A 17,236-nucleotide genomic window follows, 5' to 3' on the forward strand; every position below is an offset into this window, starting at 1 on the left:
ACGGTCAGCACTCAGGAATTGGTCACTGAACAGTCATGCTAAATAAACTTGGAACTGCATGGTGACCTAAGGAAGGTAAAACATGGAAGAGTGCCCTCTAGTGTTGGATGAGATAATGTCACCACCTGCAACAAAACTCGTGTTGCATGTGAATCCTGCCAGGGGGCAAGTCACATTACAGGCATATCAAGACGCTCACATGCTTGTCAGCTAACATTTATTCTGGCTAAATAACTGTGTAATCCTTGTTTCACCTATTAAAGAAATCAACAAAACACGGTCGCTTAACTCTATGCATTTACCAGACTGTGTTTGAACAGTGACGAAACTGTGCAAGCTCAACAGTTGGCAGATAAGCAAGGGACAAATCATTTTGCACACTGTAAAAGACGTGTGCTGAATATGTGTTAACTTCACCTTTGATATAAAAGTAAACAAATTCCGGTAAAATGTTGAAAGTTTTTATAGCAATGCATGAGAGTTAAAAGACTACATATGTTCAATTTTTTTTTCATTTTAAAACAAAAATCTCCCACCTGGTTCCAAACACAATACAATAAGAGCCAGTTGTGAGTTAAGTATACAAAGTGCTGCTACATTGTAATATATCATCCATAAATGTGGAGTTTCACACATGAAGGCTTTTAATTTGCTAGTTTTCATTTCCAGCTTTGTTTAATGATGTCTGCTGAACACCAAAAATGTTTAAAGAAATCCTCTGTGGGTGCTGCCCTAATTTATTCCCCTGCAAGAGCTTTTGAGAAGAAAGCAAGGCTTTATGATCAACAGAAGATTTAGTCTCAACAAACTTGACTTTTGATCTCCATGAGAAATAGTTTTAGGTTTAAGTGCACACATTTATTCAGTAATTCCATTAAAATGTGATAAAAATGCAATCTTTCTTCCCTCTTTCAAAACGTCTTGCGCAGTTTACAGTTTGGATTTAAGAGAGCCAGTTGGTACAGTAAATGCCTCTATCATTCTTGCCCTATTTTCTCTGATATATCTGTAAGAAAACTCAGGATCAGTGACTGAATTCACAAATGTAAGGTGGCAGAGGTCTGTGACATTGCATTGTAAATGTAAGTGTTGCTAAAGGGCACAAACTGGTGGCTGATGATCTTGATGGCTTCTTGAGCAGCTGAACCTAAACAAACATTGACAAAAGTTAATAAAAATTTCTGATTTATTACCCCTATTTGGGTGAGACATGCTGTGTATTAAAATCAGGGATCAACTGATTTCTGAAGAACACTAAAAAACCCTACCTCCCAAGAATGCTGCAACTGTGTGTGGCTCTGCCGCACCATATCGACAGCTACAGGTTATGAAAAGGGTATGAAAAATAATTAATAATTATAATTTGACAAAATCTTTAGCAATCACTCTAGACAGTAAATTCAGCAGTGACCATGACTTACAACTCATGGATATAGTCGTCTTTGATGTTGACATTGAGGCTATACTCTTGCAGTAGGCTGTTTACACAGAGCTTCAGTTTGCTGATGTCTTCCTCAACCTGGTAGTTGTAAACTCCTAGTAATAGAGGACATGGCATCAGGAAGAACTATCTACATAATTCTTCAGAAGGAGAAAAAAAAAAAAAAAAAAAAAAAAAAATCACTATGACTATGACATGTACATTATAGTGTTAAATCCTATGTGTGATAGTATGCAATCTATTCTCTTTATACACCTGCCAGCCCCTTTCAACATCACAGCAATATCTCCTCAGAGCTCTCGGGATAATGGTATTGACAAGGGTACGCAGTTCTACCAATATCGTTCAAAGACCCAACAAGTGATATAAATGTTAAATGTAAAGAAGCTATTTAAAAATAAAAACAAAAAACAAAAACTGCAGCTCTAATGTTCATTGACTCCATGTTGAAAACTATTTTAAAATTGTAGCAGCTACTACTTTCTTTTTTAACTTGTGGGTGGCCACATTAACATGGATCTAAATCTCAAAACTTCTGATGCTACTACTTTCTTTCCCTGTAGATGGCAGAAGTTGATATGGTCTGTCAATGACTGAGCAATTCAAGCTTGTAGTAAAATTTGCAACTTAGCAAACACAAAAAAAAACCCCATCTGATTTTAGAAAGCTTTGAGGTTTCAAGTCAGTCCCATGGAAGTCTTTCACATCTTGTTCAATTCTTTAAAGAAAAATCTGTATGAACCTTGGCCGTACCTGGGTAGCGGGAGTGCTGCTGATAGAAGCGATCAACAGCGCGAAGCATGAGGTAGAAGACCATCTCGCTATCTGGACTGTCCATGCTCGAGGCTGAGAAGACACAGCTATCGTGAATAGTGAATATGCTTTACGCTTACCAGAAGAGAAGAAATGGCAATGAACAACACCGAAAAGTTTAATCAGAAATGAAATTCTATATCCAGCTTACTGATTTCATCTTTATTTACTGAATCCACACTGTATTCTTCAGCCAGAGATCTGCAGCGCACCACCCTCAGAAAGGATGCATTCTTACCTAGACACCAAAACAAACGCGTGCAGTTAGGAATAAACCCTTTGCAGGTGCTGCGACAGCCACCAACATAGCAGATAATGCTACATCTGTATGCAGACTGAGTTCTCGAGTCCAGAAGAAGCATACCGTGACAGCATTAAAAAAATTTAGCGGCAGAGAAATTTAAACTTTTGAAGCCAAACAAGGCAGCACTGCTGCATGATGGCATCACATGACTGATGAATATATGGCGCAAGCTAGTTTCGCTTCGCACATTCTAACGACGCGTGTATATTCAGTACATGTATGTCTAAACAGATCATCAGTGGGTGTGTTTACATGGATAATAAACTAATTCCCATGAATAATCAGATCAGGCAATTTAATTAAAGGCTGCATTATTTCAAGAGGAGACATTTTAACCCATTTTCAGGCATTACATAACTTATTTGAAAATGTACTTATAGAACTGTGACATGACGAAACCCCAACTCCACCACTCTAAAGTGTGTGGCATGGATAACGTATTGTGGTAATCAGGTTGAGATCAGAATTGTGGGCATGCAAAATATAGCTACTGAATATAAAGGAATATAAAAATGTGAGGGTAAGGGTTGTTAATTACAGAATGGATTACTTACAGAACATTTTGATGTCCTTTTCAGAGATGCTCTCTGGGGGCTAGTGGAAAGGAAAAGTACAAGAAATTTCAGCTGAATTCCATTTCCAGTAAAATGCATTTTAAGTAAAACAATTTTCACCAATTTATTGAGTATGTCAGGGCAAAAGTTATTAATGTTATTATAATTTAATCCTACTACGGCTGCACTGAAAACCTACTAAAAAGCCACAATGAGAACACAAAGATGGAAAAGCTGGTTTCCTACTGAAATAACAACAGCATTTTGTTATAGGTCTGCACAGTTAATCACAAATTGGCTTCTCAAGTTAGTTAAACTTGCTTAGATGCAATTGTAGGATCTAGGAAAGTATTTGTGATGCATAGATAGCACTTAGTCACTTTCTTTTAGGTGCTTTTTCTGTGGGGCATGTCACCTATTTCCTCTTAACCACTATGTATTGGACAGATTTCCCTGTATTAACCTTCTAAGCAGGTAACTGTTGGCCTTTGTTGTCACACTGGTTTTAAAGTGCATGCTGTGATGCATCAAAGTTAGTGCTTCCTTGTCACAGCTAATTCATCTGACTAACCAGACATTTATTTTTAGCAAACTAGAAATTCCTTGATTTCGTTAAGTCCCAAATTCAAACACTTAAGATTTTTTCTGACTAACCTAAACACTTATTCACTGAGTTCATGGGTTTACAACATACCTTTCCAACAGACTGCAATAGACCTTCTACATGCTTAGAAACAGCTGCTGCATCCTGCATGGCCTTTTCCCTGTAACTGACGAAAAAAAAAAAAAAAAAAATGTAACAGCAACACACCCACAAAGCCACATTAGTGAATCATGCACTGTTAAGGAAGAGAGGTATATAACCAGTTTGATTAGAGGACTTTTCAAGTACTTTTCTGCTGCTCTCATGCTCTCTACAAATGTATCTACACAGCTAGAACTCACATATTCCACACTTACACATTTTGAAGGTTGATGAACTTTTGAGAGTCTGCGATCATATCTGGGATGGTTCCCCGTACAGGTAGGCTTCCATTGCCTTCATTTTTAACAAACTCCTTGACAGCTCGCAGCAAAACCCAGAAGGCCGGGGTCTGGTAAACGTGTATGAACAGAACAGAATACATACCGCAGTTTAAAAAAGCAATAATCCCAATAGCTACTCATTTGAAACTATGATACAACTATGTGTGTATTTTTAATAGGTTTTAGGGAAAAGCCAAAACCTGTGATGTGATGTTATTACACTGCTCACTATTGAAGAGGTCTTCAACAGTACTAGGAATCTGCAGAGACAAGAGATGATACAAAAGGATTCTCACTAGACTTAACTGTTAACTGTGACACTATAGAAAACAGAATGATAGGTGGTTTAAGAGATGAGACATGTTGCAAAAAAACCGAGATAACACTTAAAAACCAAAAGAGTATTTTAAATCTGGCACCTTGGTTGGATTCAAAGCAGTATTGACATTCTTAATAGCTTCCTCAAAGTTTTCTTCATCCTCTGGGATACCATTCTCATTCTTCAGGATCCCTAGAGGAACATAAAATAAAAATAATTTACGGATAACTTTGAGTCATGCAGGCAAGTCACTAAGCTGAATTTACTGGCAACTACAATGTAGAGGTCCACAGATACCTTCACGAATAAACTGTCTGAAGGCTTCTTTCTCCTTGTAATTTTTCGGTGGCTGACAGTTGTGCTAAAAAGACAAAAGCAGAGACATTTTTATTGTACAACAACACTAACAAAAACACTCAAGAACAAATATCAGTGATGGAGTCTTTGTCAGACAAATCCTCAACAGAAAACATACTGTACCTCACTGAGCCATTTCTCCAGATATTTAGCAACAATGATAATCCAAGGTGTGTGACTGTGATCCTACAGATTAAGTAAAGAATTGAACATTTTCAGTTGAGTAAAGCTGGCACGTTTTAAACTAACTAAAGTTCATACACAAATTGCTGACACCAAAGTACACACCTTCTTGTCCATGCTGTCAAGGTCATAGGACTGAATGTGGTTCTTGAATTCGCCAAAAGGCTGGTCTAACCTCAGGTCCTCCAAGGCATTGTCTGGGTGAGATTCCATCACTGAAGAGAGAGGCAGTAAAATATCAATATATATTAAAACAATTTCAAATTATATGTACAAACTACAAAACACAGAGAAATAGCCATGTACCAAAAAGGGTGGATACAGGCATGATGTCATTTTAAGGACGATAGGGGGTAATTTATGACATTTTATTCATCACAGTGTTGCACTTGCATTTTCATGGGTTCATGCTTCACTGTGAACTGAAGCATTACACATGTAAAAATATGATGCCAATTAAAAGTCAAAAATAAGTTGTTAATATTTTAAAAGTATCATATTAAGAAATCAAGTGGAATTTAAGATAACTAACCTGTATGCTCCTGTACCACCAGTCTCATGTAGCCAATGAGGCCATAGGTTTTACAGACTAGAAAAGGTACCGAGGCACTCCACAGAACTGAGCCCAGCCTCAAACATGTGCTGTTGAATTTTAAAGATAATTTGACAAGTGAATTGGACAGAAAATACAACAATAACAAATCAAGTCAATTCAAAAACAGCTTCTGCAAAAGATGTAAACAATTTCTGAAAGATTAAAGGCAAAAATCTCTTCACCAATTACAATAACTGAAGAGCAACATGTTTTGTAATCTTTGGCTGGATCAGAACCACCAAGCTCCTTAAATCAAAACACAGAGAAAATGCTCTTGCAGCATGTATATACAAATGTTCCTCAAGCACAAATAAGCTGCTTCATTGTACTTTTAAAATCAAGCACAGCCAGATTTCCAAAGGCTACATCTATGATGGAATGCATAAATGTTTAGATATTTCTTTGAAATAATACTTAAAATTCTAGTTCAGCAAACTATACGCTCATATATAATTTCTCATCAACTCTTTTGTTACAATGAAAGTTGAGAGTAAAGATTAACTACAGTAGAAGGCTCATACCTTTCTGGCAAATGGACACCGATGACTATGGTAAACCTGTGGAAAAACTCTGGATCATTGTCCAGAAGTTTGTCTGGACTCTGCAGCGGTAATAGAAAATACAAAAGTAATGATACTACTCATTAAATTGACATATTTACACAGCATATGTTTTATCCATAAACCTACTTTCATGTAGCGAAAACTTTAACATTTTTGACCTCTCTTATAGTTGTAATGAATCTCCACTAGGTCTTACGTCTCTTTTGCCTGGTAAAGGATTTCTAACTATTTTAATGCATTTTAGTGTCATGTAAATATTGTCATTGTTATGATTCAATAAAATATTTCTGCTTTCATTTCCTACTGAAACATAATACTTGTTAAAACATCTGTGGCACAATGTCAAAACCTAAACAATACCAACCTCCTCGACAAAGTTCCCAGAAACATCACCGTTAAGTTCTTGTAGTAGCTCTGTGGCAGCCTGTGCTCTGTTCTGCAACATTAAAGGTCAGGGCTCATACAACTATGCAAATACAATGCACTTTTATTACTAATGAGAATATTAAAAATGACTTTATGAATAACCATGAAGATGAGATGCAGAGAGCAGGTGGGAAAAAGTAGTCTGTTGTCTGTGTGTGCACTTGTAAAAGAAAAATGGATATGATTCTAAAACATAAATGAATTTATTTATTTTGGCAAAACATACCTTTCCAATGCTGTTGTTGCTCAGGAAAAAGCTGCAAGACAAGATCAAGAATTTCATGAATGCAGAAGTAGAACTATCGCATATTATTTTAAGCTTAGCTCAAATTTCAAAGAAATACTGCTCTTACTTGTTTCCAACATCTTCCCCACAAACTGTGTGTCCATCAACTATAGTGAATGCTCCAATACCTGACAAAGAGATCAATTAATTCAATCAGAAAGATGCTTTCATCAGCACCTGCAGCATTAGCACCGACACAGAGTCACATCTGTTTACCTGGAAGTACCAGGTTCTTCAGTATCTCTGTTCCAGTTGCTGTGGCGTTGATGAGACAAACATGTGCATTCTCCAGTGTTTCCTGACCATGGTCACCCCACAGTCTGAAAGCAAACAACATGACATGGGATATGTTGCCATGTAGTGATACAATTCATCCTCAATCGCTGTAAAAACACAGTAAGCCATTGACTGAGCTATTGGTATGACAGTTTCAGTGGCATTCACCCTCCTGTTGTTACACTCGTTTAACCATCAAATGCAGTCACCATATATATCTTATATCTTGGCTGTCATCGGACAAGCTAGCAATTTTGATGGGCAAGCAAACACCAACCCATCCCATTAACATCATAGTATATGTGTTAGCTCTGCTAACGCACACAGCAAGCTAATGTTAGCCAACCTTAGCATTCCTGCCCTACCGAGGTTTCTGCTGTGACCACTCACATAAAAGGCTCACAACATTTAGCTAAAGGAGTAAAAAAGCTCTTTGGAAAATCCACGGTATTGTTTAAATGTACCTGAGCTGCCTGTCGTATTTCTGTTCTTTGGAGGCTTTGGTGGCTGCCATGGTTTGTCTCCAACGAGTGATGTCTATAGACTCATTTTAACTCCCCTAACACCAGATTCGTCACAAACATGCCGGTGCGAAAATTCAGACTCGAACTTTCGACACAAATTCTCCCGCCTGCATATGAAGAATTGAAATGTCATAAAATTATAAATTGACATATTATGATTGATATTGTTTCAGAAATAAAGCAAGAGAAACTCTCTGCGCACCGAATATACATCAAAATCAGTGGTGGAAAGTAAGTAAGTACATTTACTCAAGTTTTGAGACAGGCTACTTCTACTTTACTGGATTTTTTCCATTTTCTTATACTTTATACTTCTACTCCACCCTCCAAATGCAAATATGATACTTTTTAAGCAACTATATTTATCGGATAACTTTAGTCGGCCTACTTTGTAGATTCAGATTAATATAAAATATATAATTAACAAATAAATTATGATTTATTATTATTGATTAAGCTAATACTTGGCATTACATTACTAGCATCACACGTAGGCAGATTTTGGGGCAGAAATTTGTGATAATTTTTAATTTTTTTTTCTCTCAATTAATCAAATATTCTCTTGGTCTACAAATTGCCAGCAAAACATTTCCAAAAGCCATTGGTCATTTCAAAACCAAAAGATTTTTTTTTTTAATCATACAAGACAAGGAAATGTAGCAGAGCATCATTCTTGCTAGAAAAGGACACAAACGTTCAATCATTATCAAAAATATTTTCTTATTGTCTTGACTGACTGATCAATTAATCAGCTATCTGCAATAACAACAATAAAACAGATTATTGAAAGGTATAAAAGGTACAATACAAGATTTAAAATAGCCCAAATAGCAATAAGAGCAAGAGATAAAAGAACAAATACCTTTTCAGACTTCATTTAAAGTAGTATTAAAGCTGATCATGTTCCAGATATGCGCAGCATGTTGGTTTATGGGACCATTATTCATGCATTTGTAGCCTGTATTATTATTATTATTTTCTCTGTAAAGGGTATAAATTATCTCATTAGCAGAGAATGACTCTCTTAATGAAACACACAGATCATAACAGTCTAAAGAGTCATTCGTTATCACTTTAGAATAGAAAAAGATATAAGGTGGCCTTCATTGTAATATAATCGTATTGTAATCATATCTAATCTATAAATCCGAAAGGGACAGACCTAATGCGGTGACACCGGACAAGATTAGCTTTAAAACTCCTGACAGGTGGACTTTGTGTGCGTGTGTGTGTGTGTGTGTGTGTGTGTGTGTGTGTGTGAGTGAGTGAGTGTGAGTGTGTGGGCGGGCGTGGAGGGGCGTGACAAGGCATGGATAATTGCCCTTCCCCTTTGGCCACCACAGAAACTTCATCAATAGCCCCACCGGCCGACGTCCGTGTCCGTCCTCCAAGTTTGCACCGGGGCGCAGGAGTCAAACAACGAGGGCTTGGTCAGACTTGGATCCACAATCCGGGACAATGACGGGAAACAACTGGGGATATGGAAAAGAGGACGGTAAGATCTTAAGCATCATAGATCCAGGTGGAGGCTTTAATGCTTTCACAAATATAGTGGCGGCAATTAACCCTCTGCATATACAATAAATGTCTGCTGTTATTTCGTCCTGTTGGGGACACGGCGTATTTTATCCAGAGGAGCAACGCAGATGTTAAAACGGCTCTTAATGCGAGATTAGCCCCATGCTTAAAGGGATGACTGCTGTAACCTCAACCTGACATTCCCCTAGGTTTGTCCTGGGCTCTCGAGTGAAAAACATTGCACTGCATCAGAGTCATGGCCAATGTAAAATCCCTGAGCACTTTATTAGGAACACCTGTCCACCTGCTTATTCGTGCAATTATCCAATCAGCCAATCACGTGGCAGCAGTGCAGTGAATCAAAATCAGTTAATGTTCACATCAAATATCCAGCAGGGGGGGGAAGAAAAAAAAAAAAAAAGATTTCAGTGACTTTGACCTTGGCAGGAGTGTTGGTGCCAGATGGGCTGGCTGAGTATTTCTGAAACTGCTGATCTCCTGGGATTTTCCACACAACAGTCTCTGGATTTCTTTACTCAGAATGGCGAAAAAAAAAACATCCAACTTGTTGATGAGCAAGGTCAGAGGAGAATAAGCAGACTGGTTCTCTCACTCCTGTCAGCCAAGAACAGAGGGACGCCCTGCCCAGTGTTAGTTATGGTGTTCCTAATAAAGTGCTCAGTGAGCGTATGTTTTCAAGACAAGTTGCTCTATGTACTATGTAGCATTGTGTAGTGTAGTCACTAAACTACACCGTCTTGGGTGAATTCAAGGATTTTGTTTTTCATTTTGGGGCTTTTAATTTGATGCTGATGGTGCCACTTAAAGTTGTTGCTTGGGGAAACACACCTTGATCAGTTAGTGGTTCACACTAGTTAGGACTACATTAGCTGCGGTAAATTAAAAACTAAAGCTTTATTCTAGTTTTATGCTTTAGAAAGAATTTAATATTTTACTTTGCAGGTGACCCAGGGAAATTGTTTTTTTTTTTTTTTTTGCTCTTTAAACTATGTTTAATCATCACTACATATATTGGAGCTGGTGGTGAATTAAAGTCTAAATAATGATCTGTTTATGCTCGCTGTCTTTTATGACAAGGTCCTTCTGTATGGCACAAAAACTACCCTGTTGCCGAGGGGAGCCGACAGTCTCCCATTGACATCATACCTCAGCAGGCTTCACATGACCCCAGTCTGGGCCCGATTGTCCTAAACTACGATCAGTGTACCTCCATCAACATCGCCAATAATGGACACTCTGTAGTTGTAGAGTTTGATGACTCTGATGACCGTTCAGGTAAGAAAAAGGTGGACTTGATTTGTTGGCTTTTGACTTCAGTTGTAGTTACTTCAGTGTCTAACTTTCGAATTTAACCTTTTGGGTTTTTTTCTTCGTTTTTTTTTCCTTTTTTTTAAGAAAAAAGAAAACTAAAGCAAGTATCAGGGCTACAAACAACCCAACCAACCAGTTCAAATATGTTCTGGTTTTAGATCTGCACAATTGGCAGTGGTCAGACTTAGGTCTAGATGTGGAGAAAAACAGAAATGAGACGAGAGAGTAATGTCTCGGCAGGGACGACTGTATGTGCATTGATATCACATGGCCTATGATTGTATTAAAGGAATGATTGCCATGCAATTATTGACAGAGGTCACAGTTCAGGGATAATCTTAGCTCTGATATCTACTGCTAGCCACATGCGGTGGAAGTGTGTGTGCTCAAAAGTTAACTTTAAAGAAACATACACTTGGGTCGTGTGATTACCTTGATTTTCAGAAAGTGCAAACCGTGTGCCTAACTGCCCATAATCAAAGGTTGCAAATAAACCTCTGATTATGCTGCAGGAAAGTGCATCCAGCAGTTAACGGTATGAGTATTCGTCTGCTGGACAAGAGATAATAACTTTAGGTGTTCTCAATGGTTATTATGACCCCATTTGCTTTTATCACTGGGTGGATCCATGTTAACCACCCCATCATTATCATGAATGATAAGCTCAGAAATGTGGAGCTGTTTGGCTCAGACAGTTTCCACAGAGCAAGTAAGCAGCTATCACTGAAGATAATTAATGAAAGAGGAGACCTGTAGGAAAACTAATGCACCTCCTCAGCATTTTCCGTAGTTCAAATGAGGTGCACAAATCCCCTAAACCTGCTGTTGTCATGTTGCCATGTGTTGCTGGGTCTGGGTACACACACGCATAGCGTTTATTCTCAGATGACAGTGTTCTTCATCATTGTTGTTTAGGTAAGAAAAGGAGGATAGAATAATACAAAGAAAAATTCCCATTAAGACCAGTGTACAATATTCAACTGATTCAAAGTGATAATATTATATTATGTGATGATACATCCACAATCTGGCTCTGAATGTTAGAATAAAAAACATGACAGGAGTTGAGACCAGTCATGATTGTAATTAATGTATTTCTTTCCTCAGGCAGTCCTTGATTTCAGCATTACTGGTCAGGATTTTTTTTATCATCTTCAACTACCTGATTCAGCACATCAGTTATTTATAAGTGGCTATCTACTAATCCCCTCATTGTGATTTAAATAGTCTAGCATAGTCTAAATACAGCATTCTTCATACCTGTTACTACCACATTTTAGTAGTAACTGATTTTCTTTTAAAAGATCATTGTTCTTGTGGGTTTCCAACATCTATATTGTAAGATGAACAAGATGAGTGCTTTGCTCTTTGTACCGTTCCTGCCTATTTAATCTGACCTGGACTGGTGTGGCCTGTTTGTCAGAAAGATGTCAGCAGCATCACAATGAATAACAATCAGATTAGACCTGTGCAGATGTCCATACCCAGCAGTGCAGATCACAGGATCAGAAAACAGTCTCTGCTATCCTGATAATGGGCTGACTTTCATGAAGACATACATTAAAGTCTCTATTAATCCTCGTTGGCCAATGGACCTGAATAGAAAGTTAAATAAAACTGTAAGTAGCTTTAGTGTAGCTTTATATGGCAGAGGATTGGCTATTTGCATCTCAAACTGAAGTTTGTTCCTCACAGCTCTAATGATAGATTTGTTGGTGAAGCAGGTAGTCTAACTCGGCTTTGAGCGAGAAATTTGATAAGTCTGCAGGGTTGACTCATCCTGCTGTGTGTGTGTGTGTGTGTGTGTGTGTGTGTGTTCTGTAGTAGTACCAAGCTGTTTAATGATGCTACTCATAGGACACAGGATGCTCGGGGCAGCGTTCTGCTGGAAAGCAGTTTGTCTAACAGGCACAGGGAATATGGGTGTGGTTGTGTGTGAATGCCAAACTTTTTTTATTTATTTTATTTATTCATTTATTCCCCCCCCCCCAAATCTCCTCATCTTCTACAGTGATCCGGGGAGGCCCTCTTGACAACCCCTACAGACTGAAACAGTTTCACTTCCACTGGGGTGGAAAGGGCTGCCATGGCTCTGAGCACACCGTTGAAGGAAATAACTATGCATCTGAGGTCAGTGTATGGCATCTAAATACTTCAGTCTGTCATTGTCTTTTTTTTTTTTAAAACACATAGACAACTCTTTTTGGCTGAGGTGTGTAGTACATGTCCTAATAATGTGCTAAAAATGTGCCAATAAAATTCCAATAGATATTTGAGCTTTTTCATTCCCACTTTTAATCCTACTTCAAAAAAGATGATATCCATTATATGCTGAGAACAGGATGTAAATATGCTCATGTGGAAAATATTGGCACAGGATTATGTTATAAGTACACAAGGATTACTATAATGTAGTATGCACGACTTAATTTTATTTATTTTACTTTAAAAGTCTGTTTTTCTGTCTTTCTTTCCTCCTGTTTCCAACGTCTAGCTTCATTTAGTACACTGGAATGCTGTCAAGTACAAGACGTTCGGGGAGGCGGCAACAGCTCCCGATGGCCTCGCTGTGCTCGGCATCTTTTTAGAAGTAAGATGTCTCTCTTAAGTGCGGTCTCATTTTTCTGTCCCTGTGCCCCCTTTCCTCTCCATTTTGTGTTAGTGTAGCAGTTTTGCAGTTTGCATGAAGTCATGCCAACTTGAACAAAAGCAAAGACAGAATGATGTCTAGCAAATTCTCTTCTCATTCAGAAGTTTACCTTTCTTTCACTTAATTTTTTTTTTTTGCACCATTGACACAAGCTAGTGGGAAAAGTTATTCGGCACAAAGCTGCGTACGTGACATCAGGGGTGTATGTAATGCTTCAAACTGTTATAATTGTGAGTAGAAAAGGAACTTTTATGGTAAACATATTTACAGTAATTTCTCCCTCAACCAGTGTTGTGCTGCTGTAAACTGTTTCTGAAATGTGTCAGCCTCAACAAAAATGAAGACTTCTGATATTTTGTAGATTATATCAAGTGTATTTACAAAAAGATTTGGTGTGGATTATCTCTGAAAGTCCAGATCTGTTTATCTGTTTCTGTTTATGAAAGACAGGTGACGATCACAGGTGGCTCCACATGATAACAGACACTCTGTACATGGTGAAATTTAAGGTGAGTACTATTGTTGATTGTTACTGGATTTTATTACATGTCATGTTCGGGTGATTTATGACCGGCTATTAGCATTATTGCAGTGATATTAAAGCTGTTGCCTTTGTGTTTCTGTTACAGGGCAGCATCACAGGTTTCAAGGGTTTCAACCCCAAGTGCCTCCTACCCAGCAGCCTCCACTACTGGACCTACCTGGGATCACTGACCACACCCCCTCTACATGAGAGTGTCATCTGGATCGTCCTGAAGGAGCCAATCATCGTGTCTGAAAAACAGGTGCACGTTACAAACATGTTCCTTTGACCACAATATATGCCAGATTTTTTTTTCTCATGTATAACCGTGCATATATTCCACTGACAATATTTGTTGTTGGTTAATTTTTTTTTTTGGTCCTCTGAAAGCTCTGCAACATACACAGTCACATAAAATATAGTGATGCTCATTCTTCATTAGAAATGAGGCTCTTGTTCAGTAATTTGAATGTTGATTTATTTTTTATAAGTTTGTAGTTGTATGTACATTTCTAATAGGAATAATCTACAACACATTTCTAACACATTTTTGATTGTAGAGAGAGGTCTGGTTGCTTCCATCATTTAAAACACCGTAGTAGTTACCGTTTTAACACATTCATACACCGCATTAACCCCAGTCCAGCTATTTTGGCTGCAAGCCAGTGGTGGAAACCCCTCTGGCACAAGATCTATATTTTCCTTGACTACAACTAGACCTACCACCACTGCTTAAAAAGAGGCAATTACAGTACCAGAAGTATGTAAACCAAACATCTGTCATTCATAATCAGTAAATTGTAGAAGAATAGAGTAAAAAATCAATCATCATTCAAACCCTGTTAACAGTGAGATGGCTTTAAACTAAACCTACATTATGTTTTCTTGATTCCTGACTGCACATGTATGTTCACTGCTGCTTTTTTGGTTTTTTTTGTTTGTTTTTTTTACAACATTTGTTGTAGCCAATGATACGCACCCTTATTTGTTTCTTAAGTTGGATCTTTTCTTAGACTGTTTGTAATTTGCAAATATAAAGGGGACCATCTGAAATTACTTAATGCTGCACCCAGTTATACTTGGAGACAGAAATTTCATGTTTTATCTGTAAATGATTGGAGCTTAAAGCACTGATGCTGCAGTTGATCAGTCAACTGTGAAATCCGTGTTTCCTGACCTGCATAATGTTAATAGCTATGCTCCAATAAGCTATAACGGTCCACTGCCTCCTTTTGATTGTCAAACCAAAAGTTATACATCACTGGGTCAGTATGCCAAGTTTTAGTAGATGTAGGGGTTGGTCGTGGTGGGGTTTACCTCTGTGCTGTAGCAAATTCCAGAAATATATTGTTTGGCCAAATTATGATGCTATATTTAGAGGCCACGACAAGGAACAGAACATAGTTCATGGGGAATACACTGTTGGGGTTAACTTGTTTTTATCAACCCCTCTTAGCACCGAACGTAATCAGAAAGTTTAGGTCTGATAACCTCAGGTTGTTGACAAGCTAAGCTGACTAACTGGATGCCTGCAGCACATGCCTTCCAGGTCTCCCTGTGAGCTGACCCTGTGGCGACTGCAGCCAGCCTTTGGATTATAATCTCACTTTGTTGATCCTTTCTAGTCTAGTTCCCCCCCCCCTTTTTTTTTTTTTTTTAAACTCCAGGACTGTACATGAGAAACCAGGGGTTTTAATGACAGTGACACCTCGTGGGTGTAGTCATGAACGATCTGTCTGTAAACCCATGTCTGCAGCTTAGCTGGGGGTTAGGTGTGAGCTATGCAACTGGCCCCACAACCTATGACTCCAGGCCTCAAGCCTTTGATCCCCTCCAGCTGATTATCCTGATGGATGGATGACTGCATGGGTACAAGGCTTTAATTGAGAAATGCTTGCACAGAGACCCAACAGGGAAAAGCCCTTATGTAACAGGATATTATTTTGTTTTTCATTCCCCACCTAATAACAGAACTAAAAGGGAAATGCCAAAAAGAGGGTTTGGTGTGTGGCTAGTTTTAAGTTTTGGATGTGACATGAGTTAAGTGGTAATATTCAATATTTTTCTTGTCAACAAATGCCATTTAAAGAACATAACAAAAATGAATTGATCCTACCAACAAATATTGTTTGTATAGCCAAAGCCTGATATAGCTTATTCCTCTGTGCCCTGAAGCGCCATTGTTGTCCGAAACAATTAACAACACATCAGTGAGTCACATCATTGCACTGGAAGACACGTTTCTTCATTACAAAGAATATGGGCATTGTAGCTAGTTCTGAGTTGATCCTGCATACACCACCCTCCTGCCATAAATACTCAGTAGCCAAACAAGACTGCTGCTGAAAGTAGTCTCCAACAAATGCACTATTTATTTTATTACTATTTATTAAATTTGATCTATCGTAAATGAATTTACATCCTCCGCAGGAACGAATGGACTCAGGGCAAAGAAGTCGAAGTATTCAGGAACGGACTAATGTATTATTGGTTTTGGTCTTTTCAAATGATTTGTTGAAAGTAAGATACAGAATATATAAGATACAGGCTTATTCTTTTTAACATGCGTATAGTTTCTATTGTGGAGTAAAAGTTGTACACAGAACCTGTTTTTTAACAACAACCAAAAAATCAATTTATTTGCAAAGATATTAAGGGGAAGTTCTGTCTTTCTGTCTGTCTCAATGCAGCTTGGCAAGTTTAGAATGCTTCTGTTCACTGGAGAGGAAGAGGATCAGAGGATACGCATGGAAAACAACTTCAGGCCTCCCCAGCCTCTCAAAGGCAGGAAAGTGCGTTCCTCCAATTAATGTCACCTCAACAGATCTGACGTTTATAGATAACAAAAGCTCTTTTAGACAACAGTGAATGCATAAATTTGAGTGTAACTTTTTATGTCATGGTAGCTTGCCCTGAGGAGGATTTCTGATTTACTTTGTATAGAAGGAAAAAGTTCAAGGAGTAATTCTCATCTCTGCCAGCACATTGAGATGTCTGTTTCCCTCTACTGGTCAGAAGATATACAGGCAGAGGGAGGGATTTTTTTTTTTTTTTTTTTTTAAATGATTTTTAGGGAAAAATAAAGGAGATGTTATGAAGCAATACAATATTAGCTGTCAGCAAGTTTATTATTTGACTAATACTACTATATGCTATCATATGTGCTATACGATCTCCATTCTGAGATTAAACTGCATCCTGCCCGAAGTGTCACATTTCTTGGTCCAGTGTTTCTACTAGGCAAGAGGGTAATGCATACTGTTAATAACAGCTCACCCCTGAAGCTGCACTTGTAAGGAAAATATATGCACAGTCCAGTATGTAAATACTTGGCAAGAGGCCCTGATGTCTCACTTGGTTGAGTTACGGCAGCTTTGTGTGATGCTGGTCCTTATTTAGATGGACTTGGATTTTACTAATGCAGAGGTATGGCAGTGAAGAACTTATGTTGTTCCCATACAACAAATGCACATGTGAATAAATGCACCTTAGTCATGATTGTTTTATGTTGTTGATGTAAAAGAAAATAAAAAAATTGTAATTTAA

General features: G+C 38.1%; 2 protein-coding genes across 2 annotated transcripts; one reads left to right on the forward strand and one right to left on the reverse strand.

Moving 5' to 3' along the window:
- Nucleotides 1-200: 200 nt before the first annotated feature.
- nae1 (nedd8 activating enzyme E1 subunit 1) lies at nucleotides 201-7,766 on the reverse strand. The gene is made up of 20 exons (XM_040116838.1): nucleotides 7,608-7,766; nucleotides 7,084-7,187; nucleotides 6,935-6,995; nucleotides 6,808-6,838; nucleotides 6,520-6,591; nucleotides 6,114-6,193; nucleotides 5,530-5,639; nucleotides 5,103-5,212; nucleotides 4,938-5,000; nucleotides 4,755-4,818; nucleotides 4,558-4,649; nucleotides 4,339-4,398; nucleotides 4,073-4,206; nucleotides 3,807-3,882; nucleotides 3,113-3,152; nucleotides 2,406-2,492; nucleotides 2,195-2,287; nucleotides 1,422-1,536; nucleotides 1,269-1,318; nucleotides 201-1,147 (listed from the first exon to the last, which is right to left on the reverse strand). Exons 1-20 carry the CDS (start codon nucleotides 7,655-7,657, stop codon nucleotides 1,038-1,040), a joined length of 1,602 nt encoding a protein of 533 aa, XP_039972772.1. The 5' UTR covers nucleotides 7,658-7,766; the 3' UTR covers nucleotides 201-1,037.
- Nucleotides 7,767-8,997: 1,231 nt separating this feature from the next.
- On the forward strand, nucleotides 8,998-17,236 carry ca7 (carbonic anhydrase VII). Its single transcript, XM_040116965.1, has 7 exons — nucleotides 8,998-9,162; nucleotides 10,284-10,481; nucleotides 12,529-12,647; nucleotides 13,012-13,107; nucleotides 13,614-13,676; nucleotides 13,797-13,952; nucleotides 16,381-17,236. Exons 1-7 carry the CDS (start codon nucleotides 9,126-9,128, stop codon nucleotides 16,498-16,500), a joined length of 789 nt encoding a protein of 262 aa, XP_039972899.1. The 5' UTR covers nucleotides 8,998-9,125; the 3' UTR covers nucleotides 16,501-17,236.

The sequence above is a fragment of the Xiphias gladius genome, chromosome 1 (assembly GCF_016859285.1).
Source record: "Xiphias gladius isolate SHS-SW01 ecotype Sanya breed wild chromosome 1, ASM1685928v1, whole genome shotgun sequence".
In the NCBI taxonomy this organism is placed as follows: domain Eukaryota; kingdom Metazoa; phylum Chordata; class Actinopteri; order Istiophoriformes; family Xiphiidae; genus Xiphias; species Xiphias gladius.